The sequence below is a fragment of the Myotis lucifugus genome, unplaced genomic scaffold (assembly GCF_000147115.1).
Source record: "Myotis lucifugus unplaced genomic scaffold, Myoluc2.0 scaffold_28, whole genome shotgun sequence".
Taxonomy (NCBI): Eukaryota; Metazoa; Chordata; class Mammalia; order Chiroptera; family Vespertilionidae; genus Myotis; species Myotis lucifugus.
In genome coordinates, this window is record NW_005871076.1 from 1119254 (window position 1) to 1139480 (window position 20227).

Sequence of the window (20227 nt, forward strand, 5' to 3'; positions counted from 1 at the left end):
GAGTGGTGGTTGCCAGGGGCTGGGGGTGGGGGAGGGGAGAAGGGGAGTTATTGTTTAATGGGTACAGAGTTTCAGTTTGGGACTAAGGAAAAGTTCTGGAGATGGATGACGGTGATAATTACACCATAGTGTTCAAGTACTTAATGCCACTGAACTATCCACTTAGAAATGGTAAATTTTATGTTATGTATATTTACCACATCAAAAATAATGTGTGTTGTTGTGTGTGTGTGTGTGTGTGTGTGTGTGTGTGTGTGTATGTGTGTTTTAAACAAAACAAGGGCTCTGATGTCAGTTAAACCAGGGCTTGATGTCCATTCTACCCACTTACCCATGTGAGCTCGGGCAAAGCCATTTAAACTTGCTGAGCTTCAACGTCATAATCTGTGATATGAGGGTAATAAAAGTACCTGCTTACAAAGATTGTTGTGATTAAAGAGAGATAACAGATAAGAAGCCCTTGGCATTGTGCCTGGCACATTGTATATGCTCTGTAAATGTTACCTACCAGTGCGATAATGACCAGGTTCTTATGAAAGAAACACTGAGGCTTTTAAAAATTTTATGTGGTAGATAGAGAAAATGGTTATAAACAATCAAATATTTTAAGGAATTGAAACTGACGGAAGCTTACAAGGTTCATAAAAAATGGAAGGGGAAGGAAGAGAAGTAACATCCACTGAACACCCACTTTATACAGAATGCATAAATTCAGCTTTACAATCATTCTATGAGAAAGAATTTTACAAATTGGAAAAAAAGAAGTTCATAGGGGCTCAGTAAGTTGCACCTCTCACACAACTGTCAGATAACATTTGAATGCAATTTGAACTCAGGTCTGCCTGCCCGCAAAGCCCATTGCCTTTCCTTGTCCCCGGTGATGTGTTTAAACCTGGAGCAGCCGAGGGGTGTCATGGTGACCGAATAGCAGCCTAAGTCGCTGCCATTGACATCGGGATATTTATGCGGCTCAATCACATAGGTTACCATTCTGGGCACCGTGGAAGGAAACATAAAATTCCTGGCTCCATCCCGGCCCTCTATAATGTACGAGAGGGTGTTCCTCACAGGCAATCGGATGCAACCAGATCATGTGAAGTTTAGTTACACCCGGAGAGTTTCCTTAGACACCAGGAAGAGCTTGGCTGTCAGGGTGACTGAAACTTAAACACACCTGCAGGGTGACTTGGGACCGTCCACCTTTGGAATACATTAAAAACAAATGGACTCGCCTGGGTGTCTCAGATACTGACCAGCTTAGAGGCAGGAGGTCGAACCAGAGGGCTGCAGAGTTTTTTCAGTATGTTGAGAGTTTTGCCTGGAAAAAAGAAACCAGCCGTAGATGTGAAGAAAGCTCCCTCGTAACTGAGCCTCTTCGGCTATTACTGGAAGTGGAAATGGAACCTTCCAAAAGTGCCATCATCTTTATCTGCTGATGTTCAGAAACTGATAGTCCAGAGTGCGAAACAGGAACCCCGCGCGCATCAAGCAGTAGGAAATGGAAGCTGCCACACGATCCCTAGAAGAGAGGGAGGGAAACCAGGGCCAGGTAGGAAGCTTGTGGCTTCATAAATAATTATTGAAAACCCCGTGGATGTCTCAAGGAAGGGGACCTGAATATTGAACTCTGGCTCAAGTCAGATTGAGACTGCTTCGGTGGAGCATCTAAATAGATTGGCTGATACAGTTCTGCAAAAGCAAGGCAGAACATTTCCCGCTGAAGCATGTGGTTGTGTAGCATGATTGTGCATGCGCTAATGACCAAAAGAACTGTTCTGAATAATAACAGTGCCTACTCTGTGCATGGTACCTTCAGCTTTTGCAATCCCTGTTTGATATCCTCTTCATAGGACGGCCATCCCTGGAAGATGACATGATTAGCTTCAGGGAAGAGAGTACAAATATTTAATTGCTTAATCACCCCAGAAGCCAGCGAAGGGTTGGGGCAGGGTCCTAACACCTGAGGTCCTAAGTCAACTTTTACATGACTGGTTGGGGGATGTGAGAGGCTCCCTGGAGAGAAGCTGGAGTAGCAGGAGAACGCTCAGGAGTCTCAGGACAGCCGTTTACCAGCCAGTGTAGAAGCATTTCTGTGTTTTAATAATGAGTTTGTCTCTGGTGGTTAGTGCATGCTAGCGAGATGGCAGCCCATTTACAGATGGGCACACCGAGGCTCTGGGAGGCCAAATGACTCTCCTCTATCTCACAGTTGGCGAACAGTGGGATTGGGATCCAACGTTTCCCTGCGAGCTGTCCTAGCTCTGGGAAGAAATGCGTGTTCTTAGCTGAGTAATCCCTAAACATTTACTCCCCTGCTTCTCTACTGTCCAGATGATTCCTCAGTAAATGGTTAAGGCACACATGAGAAATCCAGCAAGGGAACAGGAGCTATTGATAATGATGCTGTTAAAGTATATTTATTGACATAAAAAAGATTTTCATAGACAAAGAACAAAAACAAGTTACAACAGGATATATATCATATATATATATATATATATATATATATATATATATATATATATATCTTGGGAAAGTGATTGTGAATAGTTTAGTGTAGGTGCTAAGAATATGGATTTAGAGTGAGACAGAGTTGGGTTTGAATTCCAGCCAGAGACCCTGAGTAACTTTGTGACCTTGAGACACACTTAATCCCCCTGAGGCTTGGTCCCTTCATCTGTAGAATGTGGAAATCATAGCATCTACCTCATAGGGATGTTCAGCGGGAGAAGTGAGGTAATGTTTGTAAAACGCTTAGCACAATGCCTGCCATCATAATAATAACAATAAATGCTCAATAAATTGTATATACTATTATTTATGCACAGAAACAAATTTGAGTGACACTTATTTTTAAAAAGGCATTCCTTCGTGTTTCTTAAGCCCTCATTATGCCTGGCCCTACATCATCTGCTGTGGTATGTGAAGTAGACACTCTGGGCCCTACCCTGCAGAGCCCTACACTCTAGTTATATGACTAGTGTAGCTTCGGTAGGCTACCATCAACAGGAAGAAGGGAGATGGTTGCCATGGTTTTCAGAGAAAGCAAACAGACTAGGGAATGAACTGGAGCTTTGTGGTCTGATGGGGTCACAAGTGCTGGAGAGTAGAAGTCCCTCCTGTCCTATTTCCCGGGATGGTGAGCAGGTTCTGCAGCCCAGGATTTATTTGGTGACTGTTGGTGGAGGTTCCATGCTCATTCTCCATTTCTCTAGTCCCCACCCATTATAGATTTTGGAAAGATAATCATCTACACGAATAACCTGAAAATCATTCGAACCCCAATGGACAAGAGAGACTTCATGAGGAAAATTCTCCAGAAGGAAGGGGAGATCGAGGAAGAGTCTCTGATGAGCAAAGAGGAAATCTATGGAGACAGCGACCAGAATGACGGGCCTTTGGCGGAGACGGAAAGCACGTTCCCGCACAACCAGTACCCCCAGGTGAGTCAGCGGGTCACTGTTCCCCCAGGAGGGCCCTGCTGCAGTGGCCTCCAAATGGTCTTGGTTGTGCACTGCTTCAGTAAAACTTTCAAATATGGCTACGTAAGATGTCTAAATATTAAAGCTGTCAGGGATTTTATTATATTTTAATGGTACATTGTTAGCAATAATGGTTATAAGTCCATATTTCAAACACTCCTAATTGTAATTTTTTGGGTGGCTTCTTTTGAGATCTGATTAGATATCTATTGTTTTCACTTTGCAGTGTGGCTTTAGAACATCTTTCTGTAGACATGGGAAAAATTAGCTCTGCCCTTTTCTTATGGGTTCCCTGTGCTTCTATTATTGGGGTCCTCAATCCACAGTTTCCTTGAAGAAACTTAATAAAGCTGTAGGTCCCTAGATTTTGTGGAGATGAGTTTAGTTTAAAATAAACAGTGTCATTTGTAAACCCACTAGGCCAGGCACAAGTAAACCACAAAATGTTGCCATATGTGGAAAGTGAATGAATGAGCCGGGCCACCATTGCCACTTTACGTAAAGTGGGGTCCCTTTACATCATGCTTATTCCAGGGTCCCTTGGGTACATTATTGTAGTGACTGCCAGTCTTAGTGAGGGCACCAGTGTCAACTAGTTTATTAAAAACTAGGATAACAGTTTCTTTTGAAAATATTATTAAAGCTTAACTTCTTGTCACCTCTAGATAAAAATATAAATAGCTCCCCACTTTGGAAACCATTGCTCAGACATGCTCAGATGAGGGGGAAGACTGATAGCTGATAGTATTCATTAGTTCTCAAGGTGGGGTGGGGTGGGAAAAGCAATTTTGATGACATTAAGCTAAGAGAGTAAAAGCTTGGGTGGCAGCAGAAGTGAATGTTTTTTCCTCTTTAGCTTCTCTCTCTTGGGACTTAAAGCTTTCTGTGGGGCGCACTCTCCCCTCCCATTTGTTGGCTTCCTTGCCCCTGAGTGATGTCCCCACCCTGGGAGGCTTAGGGGGCAGGAACGAGACGGTCTGTTAAAAGTTCTGCTCACAACCTCTCGTGTCTCTTTCTAATCTGATCACTCATTGAGAGATTTTTGAAATACAAATCTGATTGTGTCATCCCTTCATCACCTCCCTTCCCCCACCCAAAACTTTCAACGGCTTCTCTTCACTTGGGATAAAACCCACACTCCTCACTTGTTCTAGAAAGCACTGTGTGCCTGGCCACTCTTGGCCTCTTCAGCCTCATCTCTTACCCCATCTCTCCTCATTCTCTTCACCCCAGAAACACTGCCTATCATGTGTTCTTTGCTTTTTCTTACAAGGGGCAACTTCCCTGGCCTAGGATATTCTCCAGATTCCCTGCCACCTTTTCCTCAGCCCCTGAGATCTGAGTGGTGGCATCCTTTCCTCAGAGGGGCCTCCCTGGCTTCCATGAGGATAACATTCCCAAGAAGAGACCCCTCAGGGCAGCTCACACCCCTCCTCACAGTTGCAGTCTTATGCTTATTTGGTTAATGTTTGTTCTCACGCATAAGGTTTAGTCTCCATGAGGGCAGGGGCCATGTGTATATTGCCTCCCATAATAGAGCCTGGCATATTATAGGTGCTCAATAAATAGTAAATGTTTGTGGAAAGAGGATTGGCATTTGGGACCAAGTGCTAGCTGGTAAGAAGTGTTCTGCCTCTGCCTTCTCTAGATAGCCCTACGCAGAACGCGGCGTAGCAGTAGGCAGACAGACAGACATTGCCATCCAAGGCATTCCCTCCCCACCGTAACACCCATTCATTCTATTCCTTTTCACACCGTATTACAACTTGTAGGGGCATATATTTTCAGAAGAGAGCCAGAAAAGCTAGCACACAGGTCCCACTGCAGCCCTGAATGCAAAAGCAACAACAGGCCCGACATGACAATTGTCTTTCAATTCAATACGGACAGAACCATGTTTCTTATCTGGAATGCCATAAACCAGCACAGAGGTGTGCAGCAGAAAATTGCTGTGAAAGGTTATACTTCACTTGGCCTGTCCTTTAAACTCTGTTTTAAATGGCCATTTGTTTGCCCAATCCCTCATGCAGTAAATGCCCGGACAAGATTATTCTAGAAAAGGGTCAAAGAACACCAAGGAGCCCCTCCTGACCAAGGGAAGTGGTGGGGACAGTGATGAAAGGGCAGGGAAAGGCTAACTGCCAGGCCACGCCGCACCCTTGTAGTAACTATAAGAGCAAAGGAGAGGGATCATTGAATCGAGCCACGGTGAAACATGGAAGCGAGGAAACCTGGCCCTGGGTTCAACGGATTTGAAACCACAGATCATCTAGGCTCCTTTATGCTTCACCTGATCTTGCCTTTGAAATAACAATAATAAAAAAGAAATAATAGTAATAATAGCTACAGTTTATTAAGGGCCGGGCCCATGATAGCCTGGCACCATGCCCAATGCTTTCCATGCCAGAGTCCATGTCATGCTCACGAAGACTCTGTGAGGTAGATATCTCTGGTGGTCTCCTTTTGGAGCTGGGGAAAGTAGGCTCAGAGAAGTTACGTAGCTTACCAGAGGTCATCAGAGTCAGTAGTCAAGCCCAGGTCCACCTGACTGCCAATCTCCTGAATCATGATCATAACCACTTAGCTAACCGGATTGGCGCTGGTTACCCTCTTCAGGGCTAACAAGCTTTGATCCCGCAGTGCAAGCCCAGGCCCCTTTCCTTGGTCATGGAGCTGGTGGGAGGTGGTTTGGGAGGTTTGTTGGTTTTATAACCTGCACTATGTTGTACAACTATGTTCTAAGTCCTCTTACTAAATGTTTTTTGAGAAGAATTTTAAAAAATAGTGAGAATGAAAGACAGAGTAGAGACTCAGTAAATACTTGATTTAGTGAATCATTAAATAATTAAATGAACATGTTGAGGTGAGTAGTTGGAAAGGGTGGTAACTCAAATTAAGGAAAGAAACTCCAGCACCCAGCTGGCGTGGCTCAGTAGTTGAGTGTTGACCTATGAACCAGGAGGTCATGGTTCAATTCCCTGTTGGGGCACATGCCCAGGTTGCCAGCTCAATCCCCAGTGTGGGGCATGCAGGAGGCAGCTAATCAATAACTCTCTCATCGATATTTCTCTCTCTCTCTCTACCTCTCCCTTTCTCTCTGAAATATATTTTTTTTAAAAAAGAAACTCCAATATGCATCAGGTAAAATTTGATTGATGATTTGGCTTTGTTCTCTACAGCAAGCTCACCAGGCCATTTTGTTAATCTTTCACTATCTGACCTGGCATTCTATTATGTTAGGATTTTACTGTACTTTCTTTGACGACATTGACTTATACCATTAAAATCTCACTGGGATCAAGTCTAAAACATTAAAATGTGTGGATTTGGCAGAAAAATGGACTGTGGCAACTTGCTTTAAGAACATTTTGGCAAATAAATTTATTTTGAATACTTTAAGGGAAGAAAACACATTTCTGCATTGTTAATATATGAAAGTATGGCAAGAATCAATAAAATATTAACAAAAGGGTGCATAGACATGATTTAGATTTTCGTCAGTTGGAAATCACTTCTATTCCCTAAATCTAGAATGAATAAAGTGTAATACCTCCTTGGGCACTGTGCAGCACAACAAAGCTACTTGCAGAACTAATGCCTCCCTTTTCAGAGATTATTTTTATTAGGTTATAAAAGAAAGCTGTTAGCTGGGTGGAGCCTCCCACTGGACTCCAGCTGTGTTGGTAGTTCCTAGGATTAAGAATGGGAAGGATTCTCTAGACAACATTGTTTTGTTTGTTCATTTGGCAAATATCTGAACAGCAGATATTTTCCTGGCTCCACACTAGATGTCAAGGAAGTGACGGTGAAAGGGACCACGCAGAGAGCTTCCTGTCTAGTTCCCAGGAGCTTTCAGCAGAGTGAGAAACCTGCCGTGCTTGGGGCAGGACAGGCGGTGGGACTCCTGGTCCAGAGGTTGGGTAGGCAAGGCTTACTGACACTTGAGAACATGGGAACTATCTGGGTTGGGAGGGGGCACAGGTTCCTGGAGACCAGCTGGAGAGAGATCTAAGGACAAGAGCCTGATGAAAAACCTAACTAAGCATTTAAAGCCTCTGAGGAGTTTGGTTTTAATCAGTTTATCTGGAAGGCAAGTGTTCATTAAAAGGTTTCTTGAGTGCTCTGTGGTAGTCACAATTGCAGGCAACTTAGGAAAATTGGCATCAGTGGGGAGAACAGCCACCAGACTGGAGGCAGGCGTCCACACTGAATTCCTGCTGGAGCTGGTAGATGTCGGACTAGGGTTGTGACTGTGGGGTGGAAAAAAAAATTGGATGGGTTTGAAGGTGAAATGAACAGGATTTTGTGCCTGATCCGCCTGGTATAGATTTGGTATTGCCCCTTATTTCTTGGAAGGTTATAGGTCTATGTATGGTCTTTGCACAGAATCCGAAGATTGCCAGTTTTCTTGAGATGTTTTAGGGGAAGAACACAACAGTTAGACAAAGGGCATTTTTCTGCAGGGGGCGGGGGGGAATCGAGTACTGGAGACCTATTAGCAAGGCTTAGAAGTGAACAAACTCTCATGGAAAACCCATAATATGCCAGATAACATAAGATGGTATTTTCATGTACTCTCTCACGTAATATTCTAGCTGCTATACTCAGCGAGGTAAGCATTATCACTCCCATTTCAGAGGGAAAGAAATGGAGATTTAGAGATTAAGGGAACTGTCCAAAGTGCATTCTTGATGTCAGAGCCAGGCTCCTGAGTCCAGAGCGGAGCTCTGAATCCTGGGGCCTTATCACAGTTCTCAAAGAGAATGAGGATAAAGTATTGCAAGAATTCAGAGCTGAGCTTCCAAGGATTGTACCATCAATTCATTCGTCCGCATAGTCTCCACAAAACAATCTGTCTTGAGCATCTACTTCAGACAACTACAAGGAGGGGCTGTGTACGTAGTCAATAGGAGCATAAACTCTGGTGCTCAGCTGCCTTGGATCAAAACCTGACTCTTCTTCAAGCTGCATGACAGTTGGTGAATAACTGAATTTGTGTCTCATTTTCCCATCTGTAGTATGGGGATGGTAACCCTTACAGGGGATTGTTGTGGGATTAGGTGGATTGATATATGAACAGACGCTCTTAGAACAGCGCCTGGCACCTATGAGTCATGCTACAAATGTGCACTCTTAGTATTTGGCAATGAGGAAACCCAAATCTTTGCTCTCATGGAACATACAGAAATTACATGTCAGATGATGGTGACAAGGGCGATGAAAAGCGTGAAGTCTTGGGACAGGAGGCTTGGTGGCGGGGGATGCTGCCTGAGAGATGTCCACCAGGGAAACCCTCTTCGATAAACTTGCTGTGATTATTCCGTGCCTCTGACCAGTTCCCTCAGTGCATTTGTGGGAAGCATTTTCCTCTTATTCTGCCCCAGCTTCTGCGCAGCCCAAGGGTATTTTCACCTGCATGTGATCAATCAACTCGAACTGCTGTCGTTACTAAACGCTGACCGTCTCTTGCAGGAAGGGGAGCTTCCAGATGACAACTGTTTTCACTGCCGAGGCTCGGGCAGTGCCACCTGCTCTCTGTGCCACGGCAGCAAGTTCTCCATGCTGGCCAACAGGTTTAAGGAGTCCTATCGGGCCCTGCGATGCCCTGCCTGCAACGAGAATGGCCTGCAGCCCTGCCAGATTTGCAATCAATAGCCCGCGGCTTTGAATGTCTGCCTTTATCGCATCCTCTCTAACGTTATTTCTAATAAACTGCCCCCACCCTCCCTCTCCCAGCGAGGAAGCCACAGTGGCTGCGCTGGCTTCCACCGCTGGCAAAACACAACCACCCTCAGCTACTTGATGACATTTCACGAGGCTGATAACATCTCCATGTGGGTCTAAGTGGCAGAGGCATTTTCGAATTAGAGTCGGCTTTGAAACTGGTTCTAAAATTATCCTTCCAGGAATGTGTACGTGCATCTCCCTTGACTTAGCTCAGTTTCCTCCTTGCGCTAGCGAACCAATAAAGGTCCCTTCCAGGCAGCAGGGTGAAGTCATTTTCTGGCTGGGAGTGATTTTGCAAACTTTTGCAGCGAGAAGGGAATGAAAAAGGCAGGTGTCTGAGGGACTGAATTCCTGTTGCTTAGAATGCATTTCAAAGCGTCATTGGTCAAATTGAAATTTTAATTAAGCAGCAGAAGGGAGGGATGCCCAATGTCCCAGGGCACTTAGCAGGCCACTGAAAACAAAACAGCAGGTACGTGCTTCGTGCTGAAGATAGGCTGGCCGAGGAGGCATTTCTTTCAAAGCCCCAGTCCCTCCTGTGTGATGGGCGGGGGTGACTCCCATGCAGGTGACAGCAGTGCTCCTTAGGACAAGATGAGACCAGACATGTCTGTGTGCCTCCAAACTACTGAGGATAGAAGCCAAGTCAAAGCTTTCCGTGATAAATTTGGTGCTTTAGTACTTGTGTGTGATATCACTTCTTCCAGCCTCTGAATTATTCCCAAATAAATCTATTTTAAGTGTAAGATACAGCCACGATCTCCTCGTAGAAGACTCTGGATGTTCTCTAGGCATCTACTGGAAACCTGGAAAAGAAAAGCCAACCAAGGCCGATTTTTAGCAATGATCTTTCTGCTGTCTGTGAATACACGTACAAAGGGTCAATCTTTCCTCTTAAAGTTGGTATAAAATTAGAAAAATGCTTTTGTTAATGGACTTTGTAGCCCAGTCCCCTTGAAATAACACTGTAAAATGTTATCTATTGAGATGCGTTGCTTTTCTATGATAATTATTTGGATTTTCATAACAATTTTTTTCAGGATTTGTTTGTTAGCCTGTGATATCCAGCTATTAAAACCCACCAGTGGAACAGTACTTGTCAGGCACTATAATAACACTTCTAATAAAAAGATTAAAATATTCTCCAAAGCCGTGGTCATTCTGCTTCTCCTCACTCAGCCAGAGCAGTAGAGCTGCTGCCGACTTTCTTTGCTTCTGCACTTAACTATTTCCTGACTCTGTTTTCTCACAGCTATTGATTCTTACATCTTTCCAGAGTTTCAGAGGCAGGGGTGGTGTTGAGAGACCTTTAAGTGTAGCCTTTTGCTTTGTGGTGGGAACATTCAACCACAGCTGCTGTTTGAGCCCTGCATAGGGGACGTGCAGGACAGTACGGCCAGGTGCTGGGTGTGCGGAGCTTCCCAGGCGGGCACCACCCCTTTGGCATCTCATGGGCCTTACAGTTTCAGTGGCAGAGACAGATACGTAAACATGTTATTACAATGTGGTGTGACAAGTTCTGCGTCAGGGGAATTTCAGGGAACGGTAGAAGCATGCAGAAGGGACACTGAATGGAGCCCGAGTGGGGTCAGAAGGGGAAGAGGTGTCACAATATTTCTTTTCCTTCCCACAGGCTTTTAATATTTTTCATCCCATAAAAAATGCATTTATGAACGATTACATTTATTTACTCAGTAAGTATTTATTGAGCACTGGGACTATATCAGTAGAAAAAAGCCAGGGAGCTTACCTTTTGGTGGTGGTGGGTGGTGGGGGGGAATATTGACTATCTATCTATCTATCTATCTATCTATCTATCTATCTATCATCTATCTATTTACCTATCTAGTGAGAGAGGGACAACTAAAAATACATAATACAGAATAAAAATATATCTGTATATGATAATATGTTAGAAAAGGATAAATTCTGTGATGAAAACTAAAATAATAAAGGGGGCTGGGAATTAGGAGGGGTTGCAATTTTAAATTAGTTTTCAAGGAGGCATCATTGAGAAGGTATCCTTAAAATAAAGGCCCACAGGAGATGAGGGAGTGACTTGTGAAAGTATCTGGGGTATGATTATCCCAGGCAGAGGAGACAGCAAATGCTAGACCCTGAGGAAGGAGGGCCCGGCAGGTGTGATGAGCAGCAGAGAAGCCGGCGTGGCTGGAGCGCAGTAAGATGATAGGTGGCAGGGAATGGGGGCAGAGAGAAGGTGCATATGTGTTTGGGGTGAGGGGGTGCTTTCCTGGGAGGTCATTGTAAACTTGGGTTTTACTGTGAGTGAGGTGCTGCTCTGGATGGGGTCTTCTGTCAACCCCACACCCCTCCTTCTGTACCCTCCTCTACTGCTAGGGCCAGAGACTTGCAAACTGCATTTCCCAGACTCCCTTGCATGCTGACTTCCTGTTCGTTTCTGCCACTGAAAGGTACTGGCAGAATCAGAAGAGTCTTTACCCCCCTACCCTCCCCAATGAGGATGCTGGCAGCCTTGCCCACGTGGCAGCTGCATGAGTGGCAGCAGCAGCTGGGAACGCTGGCTCAGGCAGCTCGGTTCCAACAGCGGTCATTTCAGAGGCTCTGACTGCAGGTTCATGCCACCATTTTCTCTCTTGTTCCTCCAGCCTAAGGGGGGTAGTGGCTTCCCGCTATTACTAATGTTTGTAATCAACTCCCTATAATAAATACTCCCTCTCTTTGAAATATTGGTTTCCCGATTGGATGCCAGTTGATACAAATGCTTTGAGCAGCGGAGGGTCAGGTTATGATCTACATTTTAACAAGCCATTCTGGCTGCTGTGATGAGAGAAGACACTATGGGACAAAAGTGGAAGTGGGAGCCCAGCTTGGAGACCATTGAAAGGATCCTGGTGTAAGCTTAGGGTGGCCTGGTATCAGTGAGAGTAGTAAAAGTGGTCAGATTGTAGATACATTTTCAAGGTAGAGCCATAGGGTCTGCCTACTGCCCTTTGGACCCAGAAATATTGCTTCTGACCTACTGTATGCAAAACATATCTGAGTTCTTTGCCTACTAGTGGAGATAAGTTTGCACTGAAATATCCACTTCCTGATTGTCAGTGGTTTGGGCAGGATCAGGATAAGTTTAGGGCAAGGCTGGCCCACTGGTACTCATAAGACTAAGAATTCCTTCAGAGCTAGGAACAAATATGAAGGTTAAATAATATAGTGATGCAGTGGTTAAAATAATGCTATATCTTTTGAAAACTCAAAAAAAAATTTTAAATGAATACATGTTTTCAAAAGGCACCTATCCATTTATTCATTGAGCAAATTTTCTCTGGATGTCTACTATGTTCCAGGCATTTGTGCTAGGTTCTCTGATACACAGATGGAAACACACTTAGTAGTTATCATTAATGAGAGTAAACTCTTGGGCCTCTAGTCAGCATAACATGAATTTGACCTCACGACGTGCGGAGGTCACTGTTGCTCCCCTCTGCTGCTTACTCCAGTGACAAGCAGTTCCTCTGTTTGGCCAGGTGGGCTGGGCCAGCGGTCGGTCGGGGCTCTATTGCAGAATTTGTTTATTTGTTTGTTTTAACAAGTATGTATCAGTTGCACTGTGTGCAGGACACTGTTCTGAGCACTTGACACTAACTCCTTCAATCATCTTAACAGTCGAATTAATTCAGTGTATTGCTCATCTCTTAGTCCCAAGGGTGCATTGTTCCATCCATTCCACGTCACACACCTCAGACTGTAAACATGCAAGCCCTTTCTGTGATGCTTGAAAACATCTTGCCTTACCAGGCCTTTGTGAAAGGGACAAACTGTGGGAGATGCTTAGGTGACTGTATTATATGATAGTAATGAGACAACTTAGCAAGACTTCTTTTGCTGACTGTGCTGGCTACTTAGAACCATCCTGCTGGTGTCCGCTTTCTTTTCTACCTTTCCATCCCAGTTTGCCCTCTATTATTCTTACTCTGGTGGGACTCTACTCCCGCCTGGGCTTAGTCTCAAGGCCTCTCTACTCCTTTATACACTGAAAATCTGTGGGGCTAAATGTTTCCTTTTATGGACCCCACCTTCTTGGAAGACACTGTGGTTTGAAATGGCTGTATCTTCCCCTCCCTACCTGCCTAGGGGTGAGGAGGACAAAGTTCATACATCTTTGCTCCTAGAACAACTCTACTTTTTTCTGTTTTTATTTTGGCTTCCAGGTAAGATCCCTTTTGAAGAGGGAGCTGCACATTCAATTTTTGAAATCCGTATCAAGCATTAACTTTGTTACTCATAATTTCCCTTTCCAAATTAAATGGACCAAAGCTATCAATTAAGCTTAAGTTTGTAGGAAAGAGGATGTTGTCCTTGCTCTAAGTCTTGCACAGATGTGAATTGCTCTGCTAATATATTCATGGAAATGCGTGCCAGTGACATTTATAAAAAACTTCTGTAGTTCACTAGAGCTTACTCTGAGTGGATTTTATGATAAATTTGAAAGAAATGTTCGCAGTTGTTTTTATCACCTGTCCTCATTAGTTGGATCGTCTCATTTTCTACTTAAACACAGTAATTATAGAGAGTTCACATTCATGCAATTATGTGTGAGAGAAATATAATTACTGCCTGTGTTAAAGAACATGTAAAACCCAGAGAAGAAAAGACCTGGACCCATAATACAGTAGAATTTCCTCATTGCTTGGAGGTAGGGGTCTGTGGGGAAGGAGGTAGGAATGGGGTGGTTAAATCTGGCCTTGATAAAACTAGAGTCAATGTTTATCTTTTTTTAACACTAGATTCCTCTTTGTACAGTCCCCTTAGTATCACTTTTATCTAACTCCTAAGTACTTCCCCTGTTAATAATTATTTCTCAGAAGATTGGGGTCATACATTTGCACTAACGTGAATGGCTAATGGATTATTTACCATGTTTGTTTTTTAAGTTCAAAATGTTATATTTTTGAAGGCCTCCTGTGAGCCAGGCCATGTGCAAGGCACAAGGAGCCAGAAGATGAAACAGACATCTACCTTCTCTCAGGGACATGATAGTCTCACAGGGAACCGGAGATTTAAATGAATATTTGCAAAATAAAATGATAGGTGCCATAGGAGGAGGAGTGGTTAAATCTCCTTTAATTGTTGGTCTCCTTCATTCAGCTATGAGCTCCTTATGGTTAGGAAGTGTGCCTCGTCTGTTATTGTATCCCCAGCATCTACCACAGTGCCCAGTGCATAGGTGTTGGGGTATTTGACTCACGTATTTGGTGATTTGGTGTTTGCAGAGACATGACATTTGGTGGCACACACAGAGCCCTCAGTGTCTTATAGGCTAGGGCAGCCGTGGGCAAACTACGGCCTGCGGGCCAGATCCGGCCCGTTTGAAATGAATAAACCAAAAAAAAAAAAAGACCGTACCCTTTTATGTAATGATGTTTACTTTGAATTTATATTAGTTCACACAAACACTCCATCCATGCTTTTGTTCCGGCCCTCCGGTCCAGTTTCAGAACCCATTGTGGCCCTTGAGTCAAAAAGTTTGCCCACCCCTGGGCTAGGGTCTTGGGGAAAGTTCCCAGGTAGACAACTTCTAAATAGCTTTCAGTGATCCTCACCTCCTGGAATTCGGTCCTTGTGCCATCCCCTTCATGTGAACTAGACTTAGGGACGTGCTTTTAACAAGAGGATAAGCAAACATGGGATATCACCTCTGAGATCAGGTTATAAAAGGCTATGACGCTTTCGCTGGCCTTTCTTGCTTGCTCAACCGATGACGCCAGCTGCCATGTTATCAGCTGCCTTATGGAGAGGCCCACATGGCGAGGAACAGAGGGTGGCTGACGGCCAACAGCCAGGGAGGAGCTGAAGCCCTCAGTCCAGCAACCCCCTAGGAACTGAATCCACCAGCAACCACAGGAGTGAGCTTGGAAGGGGCTCCTTTCCTAGTTGAGCTTGAGACTCAGCCACAGCTGACATCATAATTGCAGCCTGTGAGAACCTGGAGCCAGAGCCACCCCTCTAAGCCCTCCCTGATCCGTCACTTGTGGTTTGATAAACTGTGGGATAATAAATGTTGTTTAAATGTTGGGGACCATTTGTGACATGGAGATAGATAACTAACACAGGTAAGACTACCTTCTGGCCAGGTCCTCACTGATAGATCCTTTTACATCCAAAGCGTTTTTCTATGGAGAGGAGTACTCACAACCATTAGTTCTTTGTTTAATGCTCAATTTATTTTTTATTTTTTTTTAATATATTTTATTGATTTTTCACAGAGAGGAAGGAAGAGGGATAGAGAGTTAGAAACATCGATGAGAGAGAAACATCGATCAGCTGCCTCCTGCACACTCCCTACTGGGGATGTGCCCACAACCAAGGTACATGCCCTTGACCAGAATCGAACCTGGGACCCTTGAGTCTGCAGGCCGACGCTCTATTCACTGAGCCAAACCGGTTAGGGCAGTACTCAATTTATTAAGCTCATGAGTCAAATACCCCAAACTAAAAACCAATTTTTCTTGGGGCCTTTAAACATTGATCTCAAATTTATTAAACGTATCATTTAAACAACTTAAACGAAATGCCATTTATGTATTTAGAATGACTGATCCTTTTAAACACTTCAAAACCTTAATTCATAAACATATAAAGATTACAGAATTTATTGCTATAGTTTCACTTCAATCTACTCTAAAGCATCAGTATCTTGGATTTAATGCCTTTCTTATTTCTGTTCTTGATTTTCTATGCTTTTTAAAATATATATATATATCCTCAGGGTTTCAGTATTATTATTTTTACTCTTCTCCTTGTGTCACAAAATTCTTAGCAGATCCTAAAGAAAAGCTTACCTTATCAAAGCAGCCTAGATTGCAGGACCTGGTTTATTGACTGATTAATTCTTGGTCAGAATTGTTTGTTTCTCCCAAGGTGATTCTAACCCAAACTACCTTTTTATAGTGAGCTTTTCTATAGTTAAATGATATTTGTAGAGTTAGTGAGACTATTTCAGACCTTATCTTATGCCAAGGGCTTAATTTTGCAACCTAGTATCCATCTCTGAAATTGTTTTCTTAAATTATCACTTGGCCATTGTTATATAAACTGTCATAATCAAATATTGATTTGGTTTCTTAGCATTAAAATTAAAAATTTACATCTTTCTTCTTAGCATTGAGATTTAGTCTCCTAGGAGTTGAGATGTTGAGTCTGTGTAATTTGTGTTCCTTTGTAGGTCATCTGGCTAATAAATTTTATTGGCAAACACTGTGGAACCCTTTCTCTGGTTGGTTATTGTGGGTACCCACTCAACTGGTCCTTCTGGTTCTTAGCCTTTACTTTTGCTGGGACTATTGGGCTTACAGTATCTAATATTTATGCTCCTTAAACAGATAGAAATAGGCATATGATTGTGCTTTCATAACGTATAACATTAAGAGAAGAAATATCAAACCCTCATAATTATTAAAATCAATAAAATATAAACATGGTTCATTATATTCATTGCTTTCTATTACAATGACTGTTTGGGAGGACTTCATATTGAATTTTCTATTTTAAATAATTTTGAATTTATGGTCTTTCACAAGACTCATTTTGCCCTATAAGCCATGATGAGGATAGTAGTGATGAGGATGATTATGATAGTGATTTTGTTGCTAAAATTGTAGTTTCCACTTAAGAGCCATATCTTTTTATTTTATTTATTTATTTTTTTATGAAGAAGACTACAGATAGTGTCTAGGGATGCACATTGGAGTGATAAGACCAAAAAAAATAATACAAGGAAGTCATTATTATGAAAGGATATACAGAAAGGGAAGGGGGTGAGATGGGAATGATGCTTATGGAAGGATCTCATGGGAGGGGTGAAGAAGTTCTATTTTTTTTGACCTGGGCATACTAGGTATATTTACTGTGTATGTGTGTGTGTACATGCGTGCTTTGTTTTTATAATGAAGTTTTTATTTTAAAAATTGTCACCATATAGTCAGTAGAGGCCCTTTATGTTGACTCCTTTATCCTTTATTACATTGTCCTCTGACATTCTTGCAAACATTCTTGCTTTTTGGCAACAAGAAGATGTTAGAGAAATGTTCTAATTTTTTTATTGCCCTAAATAATGGAATTAGCTATTTTCTAAGGGATTCTGTTTCCTTTTAAAAGGAAATAATTATAAAGACCTGGCCCCGGACTCAGGAACACATGAGAATACATGGTAAGCAAGAGTGCACTGATGTTGCTGCTGGGTCAGAGCTGAAAACATACTTGTTAAGGTTATTATTTCACACTTGTATTCCTAATTTAACTTACTATATTGCTACTCCATCTACATTAATAAAAGAGAAAGATGCACATTGACCGTACCTTCATGATGTCCACCAGCCAATCAGGAGTGAGTAAGCAAATTAACACAACAAAGATGGCGGGTTAATTTGCATATGCAGGCGTGGAGTGGCCGGGGGCGTTCCACACCACCCCAGCTGCTCTGGGCCTCTGGGCAGCGTGGGAAGGCGGAAAGGTGGCTGCAGGCCAGAGCGAAGTTGGTGCCGGCAGCCAGGGGAAGGAAGGCCCATTCTTGCATGAATCTTCGTGCATTGGGCCTCTAGTACTTATATAAGATTTGTTTCTTCAACTCCAAACCTTTCTCATGAAATTGATAATTTTTTTAGTATGATGAAACTCCTGGATGTAGCTAAGACATGCCTTATATCCTTTTTGGTACAGTAATTTTCAAAATTCTGTCATTCCCATAATTCATATTTTTTGCATATTTGCCAAACTCATAATTTTGTACTACTATTATTTTTTTAAAATTTCATGCCTATACTTTTTATTTATTTTCTTTTTTTACTTTTTATTGCTTTCAGAGAGATGAGGGAGAGAGAGATAGAAACATCAATGATGAGAGAGAATTATTGATTGACTGCCTCCTACTGGGTATTGAGCCAACAACCCGGGCATATGCCCTTGACCGGAATCAAATCCGGGACCCTTCAGTCCCCAGGCTAGGGTTATTATTGTTTTATTAATATTTTGTTTAATCTACATTACACTGACCCCCATTGAAAGAATTATATTCATATTAAGCAATATTTGTGGATTCATAGGATTTAATTAATCGGCCATATATATTTCCAGAATCCATTAAGATAGATGGATACATAAGTGTTAGAATTTCAGAGGACTCAGTAACATCACTTTCCCTCACTCAAGTCTAGCACCACCTGAAAGACAAGAATCAGGAAAACGGAGCTCAAAATATCAAGGTCATTACCAATAAAAGCTGCAGAGGGGGATGTTACTCGGGTGCTGGACAATTTGGGCTTCCTCAGTGTGGACCCCAGGCTTGGACAGACATATCCACCGGCAGGCCTTCCCCACAGTGTGGCCCCACCTACCCCAAAGTCGATGATTGCTCAGCTGTCCTCCCTGAAGGAAACAGTTTTAAAAGGATAAAGGTGAGAAAGACTGAGCTACCATACTTAGTTTTTCCCCAAAACTTACCAATTGGGCAGGAGTGGGTATGGAAGCTGAAAAGGGCCGGGAACATTAAGCTAATGGATATTTCTGTAAATAAAACACAGAGTCAGAGGAAATAACTACTTAAAATACATGTTTGTCCATGTCTCAAGGCAAAGCGTCTACGTACACCTCTTGGGAAATCCTGCGGAAGTGAACAAGTTGGAAGAACAGATTTGGTGTAAGAGAGTCTGTATGAATCCAAATCAGAGTGAGTCATGTTGACAATGTTCCACATATACTATCTTGGCCATTTTTCAGATGCTTGTGTTAAGTAAACTTCTCGCTGCAAAATTATAATTTAAAAAAGTTCTTTCCAGCCCTCTTTGTGCCACTGGGTGTTATTTAACCCTCGCCATTCACAAAATGGCTATCCTAGGGCAAAATCTCATGGGTTTTCATTCTTGATTTCCTTAACATGTCAGGAACACTTCTCCCGTTCAACTACTTTGATATTGTAGCTTCCTATGATCAGAATCCATTGACTGTCAGTGCTTAAATGAAAAAGTGGAGACACCCTATCGAACTACCCCTTCCTTTTATAGAGATGGTGAAGTGAAGGTAAAGGATTTGTTCAAGTTCACATCCGATTTATTAACTGACAATCCCAGAATTGGGGTTTCCTAATTCTCAGCTCATGTATTTTTTTATGTTGCCCCTGGGCCTTTAAAACCAAGTCAAAATGAGAAAGCAATTGGCCTCGGCAGAGAAAAATGGTTTCCTATCATTTTCTGTCTCTAAAATACATTTCGAATCTCTCCATTCTTTTCCACATCCCATACCATCACCACAGGCCAATCAACACCACCTTCTACCTGGATCACTGCAATCATCTCAAAACAAGTCCTCCCCATTTCAACCTCCAATTCATGTGACTTTTTCACTGGAATGCTTTAATTTTTATTTTTCACCACTTTCCTTATACTCATTGTATTATTTAGGGCTATTTCTATTACACGGACAGAAAGTCATAATTCAAAGTGGTGGCTATAAGTTAGTTTGGGCTAAATTATGCTTAAGGAATATGTAGTTTTATTAGGAAGATATAACTTTAACTAGAGTGTGTACTATTAGAGGGAATCTTCAGATGATTAGAAGGAATCTTCAGATGAAATACTCTGGGTAATAAAATCTGTTTAGGCTATATGAGATTAAGAACAGATACAGGTGGGGGGGGGGGGTTAGAGATGGAAGAAGAGGGTATAGGGAGCATAAATAGTATTGGAGGAAAAAGAAAATATAAAATAAAACACAACAACAACAACAAAAGAACAGATACATTATGGTTAGATTATTATTATTGAGGGAATTCATAAAATAGAAAGATTTTTTAAAAAAATATATTTTATTGATTTTTTACAGAGAGGAAGGGAGAGAGATAGAGAGTTAGAAACATCAATGAGAGCCGTAACCGGTTTGGCTCAGTGGATAGAGCGCCGGCCTGTGGACTGAAGGGGCCCAGGTTCCATTCCCGTCGAGGGCATGTACCTTGGGTGTGGGCACGTCCCCAGTGGGGGGTGTGCAGGAGG

General features: G+C 42.6%; 1 protein-coding gene across 5 annotated transcripts in view; it reads left to right on the forward strand.

Annotated features, from left to right (window-relative positions):
- Window positions 1-10352, forward strand: part of GRXCR2 (glutaredoxin and cysteine rich domain containing 2) — a 52754-nt gene extending 42402 nt beyond the window's left edge. For all 5 annotated transcript variants that reach the window (XM_023752016.1, XM_023752020.1, XM_023752017.1 and 2 more), the window contains 2 exons: window positions 3216-3443; window positions 8955-10352. In XM_023752016.1, the coding sequence (XP_023607784.1) occupies window positions 3216-3443; window positions 8955-9137 (411 nt within the window). In that variant the 3' untranslated portion in view covers window positions 9138-10352. The remainder of the gene's footprint in view (window positions 1-3215; window positions 3444-8954) is intronic.
- Window positions 10353-20227: the final 9875 nt, after the last annotated feature.